The sequence below is a fragment of the Dermacentor andersoni genome, chromosome 2, assembly GCF_023375885.2.
Source record: "Dermacentor andersoni chromosome 2, qqDerAnde1_hic_scaffold, whole genome shotgun sequence".
NCBI classification, from domain to species: Eukaryota; Metazoa; Arthropoda; class Arachnida; order Ixodida; family Ixodidae; genus Dermacentor; species Dermacentor andersoni.
This window is the reverse complement of record NC_092815.1, coordinates 41,767,725-41,781,922: the sequence shown is the minus strand read 5'-3', so window position 1 is coordinate 41,781,922 and position 14,198 is coordinate 41,767,725. Positions and strand designations below refer to the sequence as shown.

Here is a 14,198-nt window from a genome sequence, read left to right as displayed (position 1 = left end):
GAACTGTCCTCCCACAGCTACACGATGAGCCTACCACGGGTCACCTCGGAGTCTCAAGGATATATTACCGTGTATTGCATTGCTTCTTTTGGCCCAGTATTTACCATTTCGTCAGCCATTACATCACTTCCTATGAGCAATCCCAGCACCACAAGAAACCAGCAGTACTCCTAGCTGGCCGCCTTCAAACCCTTGACGTACCATCGCAGCCATTCTTTAGGGTTGGTCTTAATCTTCTTGGCCCTGTCCCACTGTTGTCTGCAGAAATACACGATGCGGTAAGCGATCACTCTGGCTCTCCCAACCAGCTGTGCAACCGACGTTGCCGACTCCCTCCTCTAAGACATTATACTTCACCACGCCGCTCCTCGACAGCTCCTCATACACCGGGGCCATTATTTCATGTCAGAGGTTGTCCAAGACCTCTTGCACTCCTGCACTACAAAACAAGTTTACAACAGCATACCACTTTCAGACCAACAGCCTCACAGAGCGTCTTAACAGAACTATCAAAGACATGCTTGCTATGTATGTTTCGGCCTATCATCATGACTGGGACGTCGCTCTGCTCTTCGTAACATTTGCCTATAATTCCACCTGACGTGATTCTGCAGGTTTTCTTCGTTTTATCTCTTGTACGGAATAAATCCCACACTGCCATTTGACACACACCTTCCTGCTGTTCTTGACATGTTGTCACAATGCACCTGTGACGCCATCTTCAGAGCTGTAGAGGTGCGCCACATTGCACGCCTGCACCTTACCGCTTCGCAGGAAAAGCAACAATGCTTCTATGATGTCCACCGCCGCGATGCCCACTTCAGCGCCGGTGATATGGTCCTTCTTTGGACACCGTTGTGGTGAGTTGGCCTTTGTAAAAAGTTGATTTTGCTTTACTCTGGCCCGTACCGTGTCTTGCGCCAAATGACCGATGTCACATATGAAATCATGCCTCTCAATTTCACCATGTTTCAACCTTTCACCAATGTCGTCCATTCCACCCACCACAAGCGATACCACTCGGATGATCTAGCAAGCACTGGGATGGCGCCTTCACCCCCGGGGGCAATGTTACCGAGCACTTCCAGAGACGAAGAGGACAGTGCAGAAAACGACAATGCTCGCTGATATTGTGCAGACTGTCTTCCATCTTGTATGCCTTGTATGCCAGTGGCCACGTTGTAAATACCCTGTATAGATATATTACAAACCTTCTTTCTTTTGCCTGTAACAACATGTTGACCCTGGCTTCAATATGCACCAGAAACTCGTCAAGATACAGATAACAGGTGAACAAAACTAAATGACTGAAATATTCAATGACAGTTCTTGCACTATGAAGCACCTGAAGGTTGTCACCTTTCTCTTAACCTTTCACCACTGCAATACTTCACAAAATATTATAAAGTGCATCACTTGGCAGCTAAGTTCGGAGCCCAATAGGGTTGCGACCAAAGATGACTCCCAACCATGTGGAGCAGGTATTTCACAGAACCTTTTCAAAAATGTCAAGTTGGCTTTACAGCACAGCTGCACTGACCAAAACCCATAGTGCTATACTCATCCCAAAACAGAAAGTCAAGCAGAGCAGTAGCCATACATTGCAGGTCTGTAACCAAAATATGGCAAATCAGCCCTGTGGAAGCCCACATGGTGGACGAAAGTAGATGAAAGTTGTCATCTATCTGAAATGTAGCACAAAGCTACAAAGGAAACCCACACGGATTTGTCAGAAAGTAAGTCTCGCAGTGGAATAAAAATTCATCCTGGTCTGGGATCCACCCTTTGTAGCATTGTGCTACAATCTGGGTGGATGACAATTTTTTCATTTCAGGCTCGTAACTAGTAACTGCTATAGTGCTCCATGCATGCACTATAAATTAAATAAAAGAAAATGTAAGAACTGCACATTTAATTACTGTTTCAACAATCCGCTGGCCACCATGTCATGAACAGTAATACACTGCAGCAAATGCACTTGCCATTATACAAGAAGTCTGAATATACCAAGCTCTTCAAGAACCTGGAAGCATATGATATGAGTTTCTCTCACCCTGAACAAATTTGTATTCAACAGAACAATAACTATGTGTCTAATATCTAGCTTTAGTGAGATGCCCATTGGGCTAAAAGTGTATCACAAGAAGTTGACCTATACTTATAGATCTGAAAGATCTGCTACCCACTCGTGTTTTAATGTTTTACATATTTCATTGATGCGCATATCTGACAGATGACCACATCTCAATTAAGCGAGACAGCAGCCATCAGCCTCCAACCCAACTACAAAAGTTTTTGGAGCCCAGAAGTTGTGAATAAGTTTCTTTGATGCTGCGATGACTAAGCCAAACATTTCAGAGTGCGATGTGGCCATATAGCACCAAGAAGTGTATACACTGCATCTTTTATTTCTACGGCAGGCACATCAGCTGCGTAAAAAATTGGGCGTTGTTGTGGTTGTCGTCATTTCACTAATACAGTGGGCCCTGAAAACTTTTGCAGTCATGAGTACACTGAAGCTAGGTGCAATGTAACATTTCTGCAAACCGTCTTAAAAAATAAGCAGACGCTAGACCTTACTGAAATTTTCTGGTTCTTGCTAGCACACAGATCAGAGCAAGTAGGTGGAAGCACCTGTGGAAGCAATGAGGTGACAACTGAAACCGTAGATTCTTGCACTAGAGGAACAGGAAAAGAGAGCTCCTATTAACCCACTTTCTTGTGCGAACATGGAAGATGAGTACTTCTGGTTGAGCAAGTTGGTGAGACATAGTGCAAGTTTAAACAGCACGAAAAGATGAGGACAAAGATTCATACGCACAGGACCAGTGCTGGTCCTTTGTGTATGTGTATTGTTGCCTTCATTCTTTCACGCTGCTTAAACTTGCCGAAAACAAGCTTTTTGCCAAAATATCAAAATTAAATAAAAAAGAATCTAGAGGCATGTGCCATTGCCCTCACCAGGGGGCTCTTCGAAGCTGCCATGCTTGCTCTTACTCCGACCAAAGCCCAGCTTGGTCAACTGGTCTTCCATACGGCGGCGAGCACGTAAAAATGTCAGGCTCATGTGACTGGCAGACTTAGGTGGCATCTTGGGTGTGCGGTTCATGCCACTCGAACGTCGAATGAGACGTTCAGCTGTGTTTGGTGATGTGTCCAGACCGACACCTCCGGGAGAGCTCCCACACTCTTCTTCTCCTGTCTCGCTTTTTCGATCTCCTTTCAGCCATCCCACTGCATGGAGAGGGTCACTCAAACCAGTGTAGATACACTAAGAACTGTAATATCATATAAGAATGAAACATGAACGAAACATATAAGTTACAATACTTTCTATGATTAACATAAGCCATTTCTGGTTTGAAAAGCTTGGCATAAGGAAAATGGACATAATAGGAAAGAAGCGGACAATGCAAATGTCATGCATCAATGTTTTCTACACTTAACTTTTCAAAACTTCCATCCTCTCCAACTCGCGCAGCTTTCTTTAGTTCTAAGATTCAACCCCTTGCTGCCATCAAGTGCAAGTAAGTCAATTAAACCACAATCTCCATTATGATGTTTCTTAACTGGTCTGTAGAGGAGCTTTCACCAATAAACAGTTGATGAGAAAGGTCAAATTGCTGTTACACATTAAACAAAATGAATCTGTATTGCCAATGCTCTTTTTTGAGATGGCACAGCAGCATTTAATTTTTTTCTGTTTTGGAAACTGCACTCAATTTAAAGCTGTAATATACAAGTTCCACGTGACATGGACAAGTAAAGAAAACTGTGCATGCACACATGAGGAGTGGTAAGCGCAGGTGTATTTGTAAAGCAACAGTTTAGAGTGCTAGATAGTCTGCTTGTGCAAATTAGACACAAGTACAAAAATAAAGTTACCGTTTCACCAGCAAGGCGAAGCATCGATTGCGATAACAAATTAGCAGATAGCCATACGAAGTAAGGATAGTACTTTTATCGTCCATATCTGTAAACTTTCGCTTGCTAACTAAATTATCAAGCATGGTGTCAGTGTGCACAACACACATAACACATCCCACTCAATGACCGCGGGCACTCGCTGTCGAAATGCTGGCGTGAGCAAGCTCTGCAGGAGCAGAGAGCGAAGCGACCTTGGTGCTGTCTATCGCTTCAACGCAAACTGAGCACCGAGAACACACAGCACGCACAACGCTATGAGCTGTCAACGTACCTAGACTCTGCCCCCAACACATATCGCTCTCAAAATACAGCCGCGCGACCGCACGCAGCCGCCACATACACAGTTGCAGCTGGACTATAATGCCACCCCCTCCCTCCCCTTCCCCTGGTGCCTCGCAACGTTGGGTGCCTCGCGTGCAATGAAAGACGGCACGCTTCCTACCCGCTCTCCTCCCTTTTTGCATGGGCGAGATTGAGCTGCGGTCGTTGGCTCCCCTCACACACTTTCACTCGCACATGCAGCATAGGGCGCCGGTGCCGATGGTGGAAATGCGTGTGGAATGTCTATATGATTGCTATCGCAATAATACAATGCCTTGTGTTGTATTATTGTAGTGGCTATAGAAACAGCCTTGAAGCTGTTTCTATGGCCACTACATTTTCCAATAAGTATGTATTCAGAAGTTCATACCACGTGTTTTACAGAAAGCAAGGACGCACCCAGTGGAAACTTAGAGCCCTTGCTGTGCTTAGGAGTGAGGGAGATATTATCTCCCTCCGACAAGCTAAGCCTAGGAGTCAGGGCCCTGTGCTGACGAGGAAACGAGGGTGTCGTCTGGCCTGGCGCTGGGCTTGGGCATGCCGAGACATCCTCCTTCTCATCCATGATGCTCTGCAAAGGCAGTTTCAACACAACCATTCACTTTCTTGCCAACACAGATCTCAAAATGCAGCAGCAGTGGGAAAAATGCTGGTCAAACACCATCTGAACAGGATGGGCAAGTGCATGAACGCACATTCTGGGGAGCATGTTGACTAATGATGCAACAGACTTACAAAAGCAATGTGTAGAGACCCAACTGTTAATAATAACACACAGTAAAAGATTGTTAATTCACAACTCGTTAATTTGAAATTTTGGATAATTCAAAGTAGCCGCCACGGTTTGTCCAGTAATGTATTGAAAGCAATATGTAACACATCTCGCTAATTCACATTGAAATCCGCACTGCCACCGATAATTTGAACTCCGCACCATCGTGGATGGGGAGAGTGCTTGTGCACGGGAGCATGTGGGCAGTGCTGGCGTCACCGCACGGGCCACGCAGCATCCCTTTTTCCATCTGCGGTTCTTTGTTTAGGCTTGACTGGAGAGAGACACGTTTGTGCCTGGCCATGCATATCCATGCCTCTGTTGCAGGTCGCTTCTCTCCCGGGAGGTTCCGCATAAATCTCAAGGGCGATAAAATCGTCGCCATGTGCCTTATGCTGTATGTGCAAAAGAAAGCATGTGAGGGTGAGCCGGCGAGCGTGGCTCAATCTCGCGTGCTCGAGCGAGGAAGGCTGTGCGGATGCATGCCCTCTCTTGTAGTGTGCGTAAGGCATGGGGGTGAGGGAGGGGGGGGGGGGGACGTTTTTCTCCGGCGGCTGCTGCTTATGGTGCGGCCATGCGGGCGCCGTACCTTGAAAGTGATCTGCGACATGGCCAAAGTGCGCACACATGTGCGCCTCATCTTCAAAGCGATCTGCGATGTTTTCAGAGCGCACTTAGTACCGGTAGCTTCGTATGCGATGTGCTTTCTACATTTCGTTCACGCTAAGCAAGAGCTGTACGAAGGTCAATTCACTCGCTGCTACTGCCGCGATTCCTCACTCCAGCATTTTTCAGCAAGTTTCTGTGGTCCAGCGAGATGTGTTCAGTTTACCTGTGCACACGTGACACCATACTTGTTAAATTAGTTAGTAAGCGAATGTTTACAAGTTTATAAAGCCAATAAAACTACTATCTTTACTTCGTATAGCTATCTACTAATTTGCTATCGCAATCGATGCTTTCCTTTTAGAACGAAAGTGCAAAATTTTTTTTTCTCCGCGCCAATTGGCATGACGAACACGCAGATGGAGCAAGAGCCATCTTGACGTCGGGCACGTCGGATTGCGTTGACCGCGTCCGGTTACACTGGCTGCGCCAGTGCTTCTAAGTATAAACGTTGTTGTTCACGCCAACATGACATAGCGTCTGTACACGCGTGCTCGCACCTTGCCAGACTATTTACGCGCCTCAACCGAGTGATTTCTTTCTGACTTTCGTTAGTTCGAATTTTGTATAATTCGAATTTTCGTAGCATCCCCGCAGAATTCGAATTAACGAGCTTCTACTGTACTTGTGTGTATTTGCTGGTGGAGCTTTTATGATTCTTTAGACACTTATGCGCGCACAAAGACAGGACGTCGAACGAAGAAGGGACACACAACATGCGCACATTGTGTGTCCCTTCTTCGTTCGACATCCTGTCTTTGTGCGCGCATAAGCCTCTAAAGAATCATGTACAACGAACTCGCCCAAAATGTAACGCTTCTGAGTTTTTATGAGCAGTTCTGAGGTCTGTACATTATTAAAGCTGTTAGATACCATCAGACCTCTTCGGCCGCTCTTCTCCTAGGCTTAATATGCACTCTCTCTTACATTCTTCCTTAAAGGGGGACTGGGATCTTGGAGACTAATATATCCCTAAAAAGGTCATTTTTCATTTCTGTTATTTTTCTAATATACATGTCATGACACACCTGCTGAAAAAAAGAACTAGCTTAAAATGATGTGCCGTTCAGGAAAAAAACTGTTTTTATCCTACAATATTCTCAGTTTTGTCCATGAAAGCACTGAACATGACGCATTTTGCCGTTCACCAATCCAAAATCAGTTATCAGAGCCACACCATATTGGTTTGCTTTTGAAAGAGCATCTTTTCTGACTTGCTTTCCTGCCGAACTTTCCGCACTCATGAGAATAAACTGCTTTTCTCAAATGGTAATTTCTTTTTCGCACTTATCTAAAATCTATTTTTGGCCATCATCAACTTTCCGAGAGGCGTGATTACTCTCCTAATGAGTAGATGTTAAGAACTTTTTAACCTAATAACTGGGCTTCCAAGAAGTGCAGTACGTCTATAATACCATGTTTCTGCACCCTGAAACATTTTGAAATTTGCCGGAATTAAGGGGGGAAAAAAGAATTCATATACCAAATTATGACTTCCAACTTTCGTAAGGTTGGGTAGGAAAGAGGTGGAAGCATGAAACAATGATTATTGCACTTCTTGAGTATTTAGGAATATATTAATATAACTTTTAGCTCACTTACTGTAAAACAATTTTGTCAGTAATCCCAAAAATATTGAACAGAAAGAATTATATTAAATATTTTCTTCATTATGTAGAGAAAAACTAGCTGCATATTTACAACTAGAACACTAAATTGACTATTAATACCTGTGAATTTAATTCCTCTAGTAGCAAGAGCAATAAAAATTTTGCTAGAGGCCCAGGTCCCCCCTGAACAAATGCTAAACACAGTCCAAGTAAGGCTTGCTAACAGAAAAGGTTTGCTGTTGTGTAAATGGGACGTTCTGAATAGCAACACTGGGAGGCACCTGAGGCATACCTGAGCACTGGGGACTTTTCTCACGCCTCTTTTCCTAAAGAAAGACTTTCGGCTGCTCTTCTCAACGGCTGTCTCATCGATAATAAAAACATTTGATGAAAACAGTGGGTCCTTTAACTCTTCATGTTCCAGGGACTTTGCATGCCTGGAAAAGGTAAAGTGCCTAAAACATTGCATGATACAAACTCACACATGCCTGTTATTACGTCCCTTCGGTGTTGCCATCTTAGGCTGATAAATTCAAAACTGCTATACTTTAGGAGCATGATAAACTGGGCAAATTACTGCTGGTTAATTATTAACAAATGTACAAAAATCTAGAACTGAGATAGTCACAAGAACACCAACAGGAATAAGGTGCTGTGTCATGCTTGTGTCTATCTTGGTCCCAATTTTTTGCACTGTCATTAATAATGAACTTTCCGACTGCACTGCTTGGCGCACTGTTATGGCTAATCTCAAAACAGCATAGTCGTATATACATATTCTTGCAGCATTGCATGAATGTATTGAACAAACACCACCATCTGCTGCTACAAGAAAGTATTCACGTTCATGATATAACATCTTTAAGATGGCAACAACTACTAGCCAAAGCTAAAATGGTCTAGATTCAGAAGTGCTGAAAATAACATATGCTGCCACGAGATAGTACGGCAGTTAAACATAAAAAGTCGTCAATGTAATACCATTCAGCACTCAGTGCTGCTGTTTAATATGAAGGCAACACTATACAGCTGAAGAAAAATACTCAAACTGCATGACAGTTGACTGCAGCAAGAACCTATTGGTTGTACAGAAAGAAGCCGCAGGTTTCTGCACACTGCTGCTACGGTCCAAAAAGCAAGTGTCGCAGGTTCCATAACAATGTCTCTATGCAGAGCAGGTTATTAAGAGATGAACAGCAAAAAGTAAGCTTAAAAGTGAAACAGCTCACCAATGCTTGTTAAGCTTCACCATTTCTTTCAAAGGAAAGCAAGAACTAGGAAGGTTACATTAATACCTGACAATTCTTGTTCCCGGTACATAATTCTTCTTTTTATTTGGACGGTCTGCAGAATCAAGCATCCCACTTAAGGCCACTCTTCGAAATATGCCTCCGTGGTTGTCATGAACGTAGCTTATCAGCTGACGCAGATCACAGTATAAGGACTGTTGAGAAAGAAGAAATAGAAAGAAAACATAATAGCATTCTATCAGTGCGCAAGTGCTGTAGCATCATTCAATAAAAGAAGGCGTCTCATTTTATACAGTGCTTATATTGGGAAGTTTTAATTGATTATATGGTGGCAGCTCCACTGAGATGAAAACAGAAGGAAGTTGAAACAGGACATGTACTGCTTTCAGTTCCTTAATATTCTGTCTTCGTCTCAGTAGCACTATCACCATATCACCATACAATGAATGTTCACCAACTTGTCCAGTTTTCTATACTGATAAATTTTAACTGTTCAGCTGCAGCAACATCCCCCACCAGGCCCCGCACACTCTCAAGTTCAACAAATGGCCACAGAGGGCGAAAAATCAATCGAGGCGTGTTTCAGCGTAAGCGCGCAAGTGGAGCTACTGTAATTTGGTCGAATACTTTAATTGGTGCTTTTTCTGCTAGGGGCGCTGAACATGCTGAATTTTTTACGTTACACAAACCATTGACATAAACAATCGAGGTGTCTAAGGATGTTTTTTTACCTCAGGCAAATAGGCAGTTGATTTTCTTTACATTTTTTTGTTGAAACTGCTTTTTAGTCATAGCGTCAAGGTTACTGTACTTGATTAACCACCGACAGTCTATTGGTATCGATGTGTTTCCTGGCCGTTGGCGTTCGAATACTACGGCGGTAAAACATTTTAGAAAGCATGCTGGTTTCGTCTGCGAGTCATTACATAGACTTGCTGTAAAGAGGTCTACTCTTAGCAAAAAATAGTGCCTCATTTTGTTTAGGCGTTGATTATCATAAAGAATGCGGTGGAGGTTGAAGGAGTACGCTTGAAGGTACGTTTTTATGCCGTTGATCTCCATAACACTGTAAGTACGCAAACCGATGCCACAGAACACCCGATGCATCATTGTGTGTTCTCCATCATCGCTTGTTTGCTGTACGCCTACTAATTCTTCATTTCTTCTTCAAGTGTTGTATCCTCCTTTTGTCCTTGTTCTCTTGTGCTTCACTTACAGTATGTCGTTCCGTCAGCTGTGATGCGCATTTGCAAAACCAATACGTTTGGTAAGACGCAGTGGTTATCATAATTTCACTACACATGTATTAAGCTGGCACATATGGTTCAGATACAGATACCTGTATGCGGACTTGCACGACGTTGATGCGGAGATTAGAATAATTATGACACCCGTAAGGAAGAGGCAGCTGACGGCCGTAAGCTGTTGCGTTCTTTCCGCCAAACTACCCGGCCTGGTAGTGCTGTAAAGATGCTGTATAAAAGTGACATGCGGTGACAGGGACATTACTATACTTAGCAGCCGACCGTACGTTTTGTAGCTTAGGTCTTCTTTCTTGTGCGTTTGTGCTACCCTTATTAATGAGCCATCTCTTGACTATGTTCTTGACTATGTAACCGCGTTTGTGTGGATGCGTAGACATGTGCTTTTTGTTGTACTTGTAAAATGCAAATAAAATATTTTCAGGCTTACTCAATCTTTGGTGTCCTGTGCGTTTATTCCAGTCGAGGCCATCGTGCCATCTGGAAACCGCATTCTGTCAGTAGCCCTACACGAAATGCAACAGCTGGAGCGCGGCGGCACTACTCGGGGTAACGGCGGCGTAATAAACGAAAAACCGCTCGGGATGCCCTTAAAAGTCAGTTCAGAGTGTGCCTTAACTCGATATTACTCAGCGCTACATGTATTCTGCTGCGCCTCGATCGTGCTCCCGCCAGTTTGGTTGCTGTGTGGCAAACGTAGCGCCTACACATATATGTAGGCGCTACGTTTGCCACACAGCAACTAAACTGGCGGGAGCACGATCGAGGCGCAGCAGCCAGAAACCCAGTAAAGCCACAGAACACCTGGTAAAGCAGCCGCCGTACTGTGCAAAACCCCGTTTCCGTTTCCTGTTGCACAGCGCCACCTGTGGTCCCATACTTTAGTTCACGACGCCACCGCTATGCTTATTTCCGTAGCACTGTGGAAGGTACAGTTTCCCTTCTCTAAATTTGTATAGGTGTTCTGTGCCCCCACTACGATAAAGATTAAGGTGCTTAAATGTTCTGTGCATGCCATGCAATACATTATTGGTAATATCCATCTCTCTCTCTGTCTCTCTCTGTCCGTACGTCCGTCTGTCTGTGTGTGTGTCTGTGCGTGCATGCGTGAGAGTGTTCAGCGACATTTTAGCCACAGATTTATCAGAACTGTTAATGGTAGGCTTTCTTTTTCTACATGGCAAACACTCAGATGATTGTGTTTGTGGCATGTGTCAGAGGATAAACAGCTAGCTCTGCACTCTGCAAGGCACTCCTTTGTTTATCATTGGTGTCCACTAATATATAGTAACTCCGTGCTTGATTTTTTTTTTCTGTATCAGTTATCAGCTACCAGCTCCCGGCGGAAAATACATAACTTTAAGATTTGTCAGGGCTAAGTTTGCATATTCGGGAAGCAGTAGCAAACAAGAGACAACATGATGCAATATTAAGTCTGATGCAGGCATCCAAAGGCATCCAGAAACCTCCAAGTATGCCTGTCTTGAGTGAATTGACTCCATCCTATGCCTGAGAATTTTTAAATCTTATCACACAACAGAGCTCCCTGCCATCATATAGTTGAGGTTTACTATACCAAAATAAAAGTTGAACACAGATATAAATGCTGATGGCTGTGGTTTCAATTTCTTTAACCAAAGTCAACGCACACATCTCAGTTGAGCACAACTTCCAGTCAGCTGTGACACTTTATTTTTGCACAAGCCACAGTCAAGACCCCTACTTTAAGGTACATGTTTTGGCAAAGGAAGCAGTACAATTACAGCTATATCAAAAAGCAGTAGAGGTTCCATTATCAACAGCACTACAGTGCTGTAGAAAACACAACACAGTGAGTAAGAAGCTTTAAAAATCCGCGAAAAAAGTTAATAAAATCTTTGCAGTCAGCTGCATCCAATTTCAAAATCAGAGTACATTAGGAACTTTACACAATTCTCTTTTACATAATAAAAGGGGCCCTGAAACACTCCTCTAACTAATCATAGAATGGCCTCACTATTAAATGACATCGCCTCATGAATCTCCTGTTGCAAAAATTTTTTGAATCCTCCAAGCATAAGTGCAGTTAGACATAGTTATCACAGAGATGAGCACCTTTCCCTTGCCCTTCATCTCCACTAGGGCACCGAAAGCTACGCAGGTGATGTGGCAAGGGTACAAAGCCCGGGCCAAATGCTGAAAATCTTGCCCAGCAATAGGGCTCATCGCGGCATCTGGTGGCAGCTGTGGTGTTTATGCTACACAGCAAGGCGCTGCTATCTTGGAGGTCACACGCAACATACGCAGCTCCGCAGCTATGTGCAACTACCATGCATAGATTGGCAGTGAAAAGATTAAATGCTTTGTCTGTCTTTTTGAGATAGTAGAACTATATATTTTTCATTTATTTTATTCAAAATTTGTATTACTGAGAATGTCCTGGCAATCACAAAATCAGGTAACAGCTGTTGGTGGGCTTCGCTGGCTTCTTCGACCGAAGAATTCTACTGGTTGTCAACAACTGCTCTGCTCACATTATGAATGTTCGCTTGACGCATGTTCACTTGGAGTTTCTGCCACCAAACAACATGTCTTTGCTGCAACCTCTAGACCAGGGCATTATAAAGAGTGTGAAAGCAAAATTACTTAGGCGCCTTGCACAGTGGTTGATTATCAACCTTCGCCTAAAGCAGATGACTTCAATCAATATTCGTCAGGCAGTGGAAATGCTTACAGGAGCTTGGTGGAACTTGAAGGTGTCCACCATTAGCAACTGCTAGTGAAAAGCAGGGCTTGTCAAAGTGCCTGTGCAGCTTGAATATGACCAGAGGTGACCGACAACAACACAGAAGACCTGTTGACCGAGGTTGGAGAGCTGCTGCCCACTGTCTCTTCCTTTGACGACCATGTGGAAAGCGATAGTGCAGCACTAACCGCGGCGGACCTGACAACTGAAGAGATTGTTAACTGTGTTTGCGACATCTCCAATGACGATGACGACCTGAAGGAAGATGACTGTGGGTCACCGAACACGGAAGATGCGATCGTGTCGAACATTGATGTTTTAGTGCACATGAACAAAGTCCGCACTTTGATTGCTTGGTGCAATAACGCACCCGATGAGGCATTGCGCAAAGTGGAAGATGTAGACACATCCCTAATCGGTCGTGAGTGCTGTGTGCGCCAGAACAAAATCACTGATTTCTTCAAATAAAGCAGCTTTGAAGTGAGTGAAACATTTTTATTTGAGAGTATGCTTGTCTGCACACACTTCTACTGCCAAGGTACATAATTTTAATTTCTAAGTTTGTCCACTGGCTTATAACCACAAGTTTTTTATTTTCAGACGATGCAGCGCTCAACTGAAATATTGTATCAGGTGTTCCTTGCGGTATTCCTGCGTCGACCATCGCCTGCTGGCTTGGTAGGATTGGTCACGACCAACGTTACCGCTTAGCTGCATCATCGCATCATCAATGAACCTGCACTGTGCTGTGAACCGCCTTTGAACGTTTTGTGTCCACCACCGCTACAGCTGGATCATAACTGGATTTGCAGCCGGCAACATTGCACCCGGTCAGCTGACGGCTGGGTAGTAAAAGACGGATGCTTCATCAGCGCAACGGGCCACAACGCCGCATTCACGATGCAGTGCTCAACTAAAATGTTGTTTCAGGTTAGTTACTGCAAGACCAAGTGTTACCGCAATAATGATGTATGCTTATTTGCGGTGTTGTGGCCACCCGATTTTCTCAAGTGTGCTCGCGATTTTGTTGCGTATGTTTGGCGCCTCTTATTATGTTGCGGGGATATTGAGTCTAATCCTGGCCCTATGATGAAGGCCCAGGAAGAAAAGCTCGATTTTGTATTTTCAACAGTTCAGTGCCTTGAAATTAATAACACAAGCCTTCAAGAATCAATAACCAAGGTACTATAGCTTCATGTTTCGGTTAAATGTGACCTAGAGTCTTTAACTAATCGGGTTGTCGAGCTCGAGCCAAAGGTTCAGTCAATAGCCATGCATAAGCTTCCCAACAATCTTGATGCAAACCTTTCACAAATACAACACACGATTGATGACCTACAATCTAAAGTTCACCTGGCAAACACTTCATCGCCAGCTTCTAGCAAGGAATGCATTTCTAAAATACAAGACAAGGTTGACAATTTGAAAAATAGATCTCGAAGGTCAAATGCTTTATTTTATGGCCTAATTGATCCGCAACAAAATGAAACCTGGGAATCCTCAGAGCGCCTTGTTACAGAATTCTGCGAAAACCAGCTAGAACTCACAGTCACTTCAGTTGCCAGGGCACATCGACTGGGTCATTTTTCTGCAGAAGAAAGGTGACCGATCATTGTCAAGGTTTTTAATTATAAAGTTGAAAGTGTACTAAGCCATGGCTATAAA

At 43.8% G+C, this 14,198-nt stretch overlaps 1 protein-coding gene across 1 annotated transcript in view; it reads right to left on the bottom strand.

Annotated features, from left to right (window-relative positions):
- Positions 1–14,198, bottom strand: part of unc80 (unc80, NALCN channel complex subunit) — a 209,674-nt gene that overhangs the window by 123,364 nt on the left and 72,112 nt on the right. Inside the window, exons 16-19 of the mRNA XM_050189428.3 lie at positions 8,592–8,740; positions 7,589–7,733; positions 4,648–4,819; positions 2,962–3,234 (exon numbers count right to left, since the gene is read on the bottom strand). Coding sequence (XP_050045385.1) covers positions 2,962–3,234; positions 4,648–4,819; positions 7,589–7,733; positions 8,592–8,740 — 739 coding nt within the window. The remainder of the gene's footprint in view (positions 1–2,961; positions 3,235–4,647; positions 4,820–7,588; positions 7,734–8,591; positions 8,741–14,198) is intronic.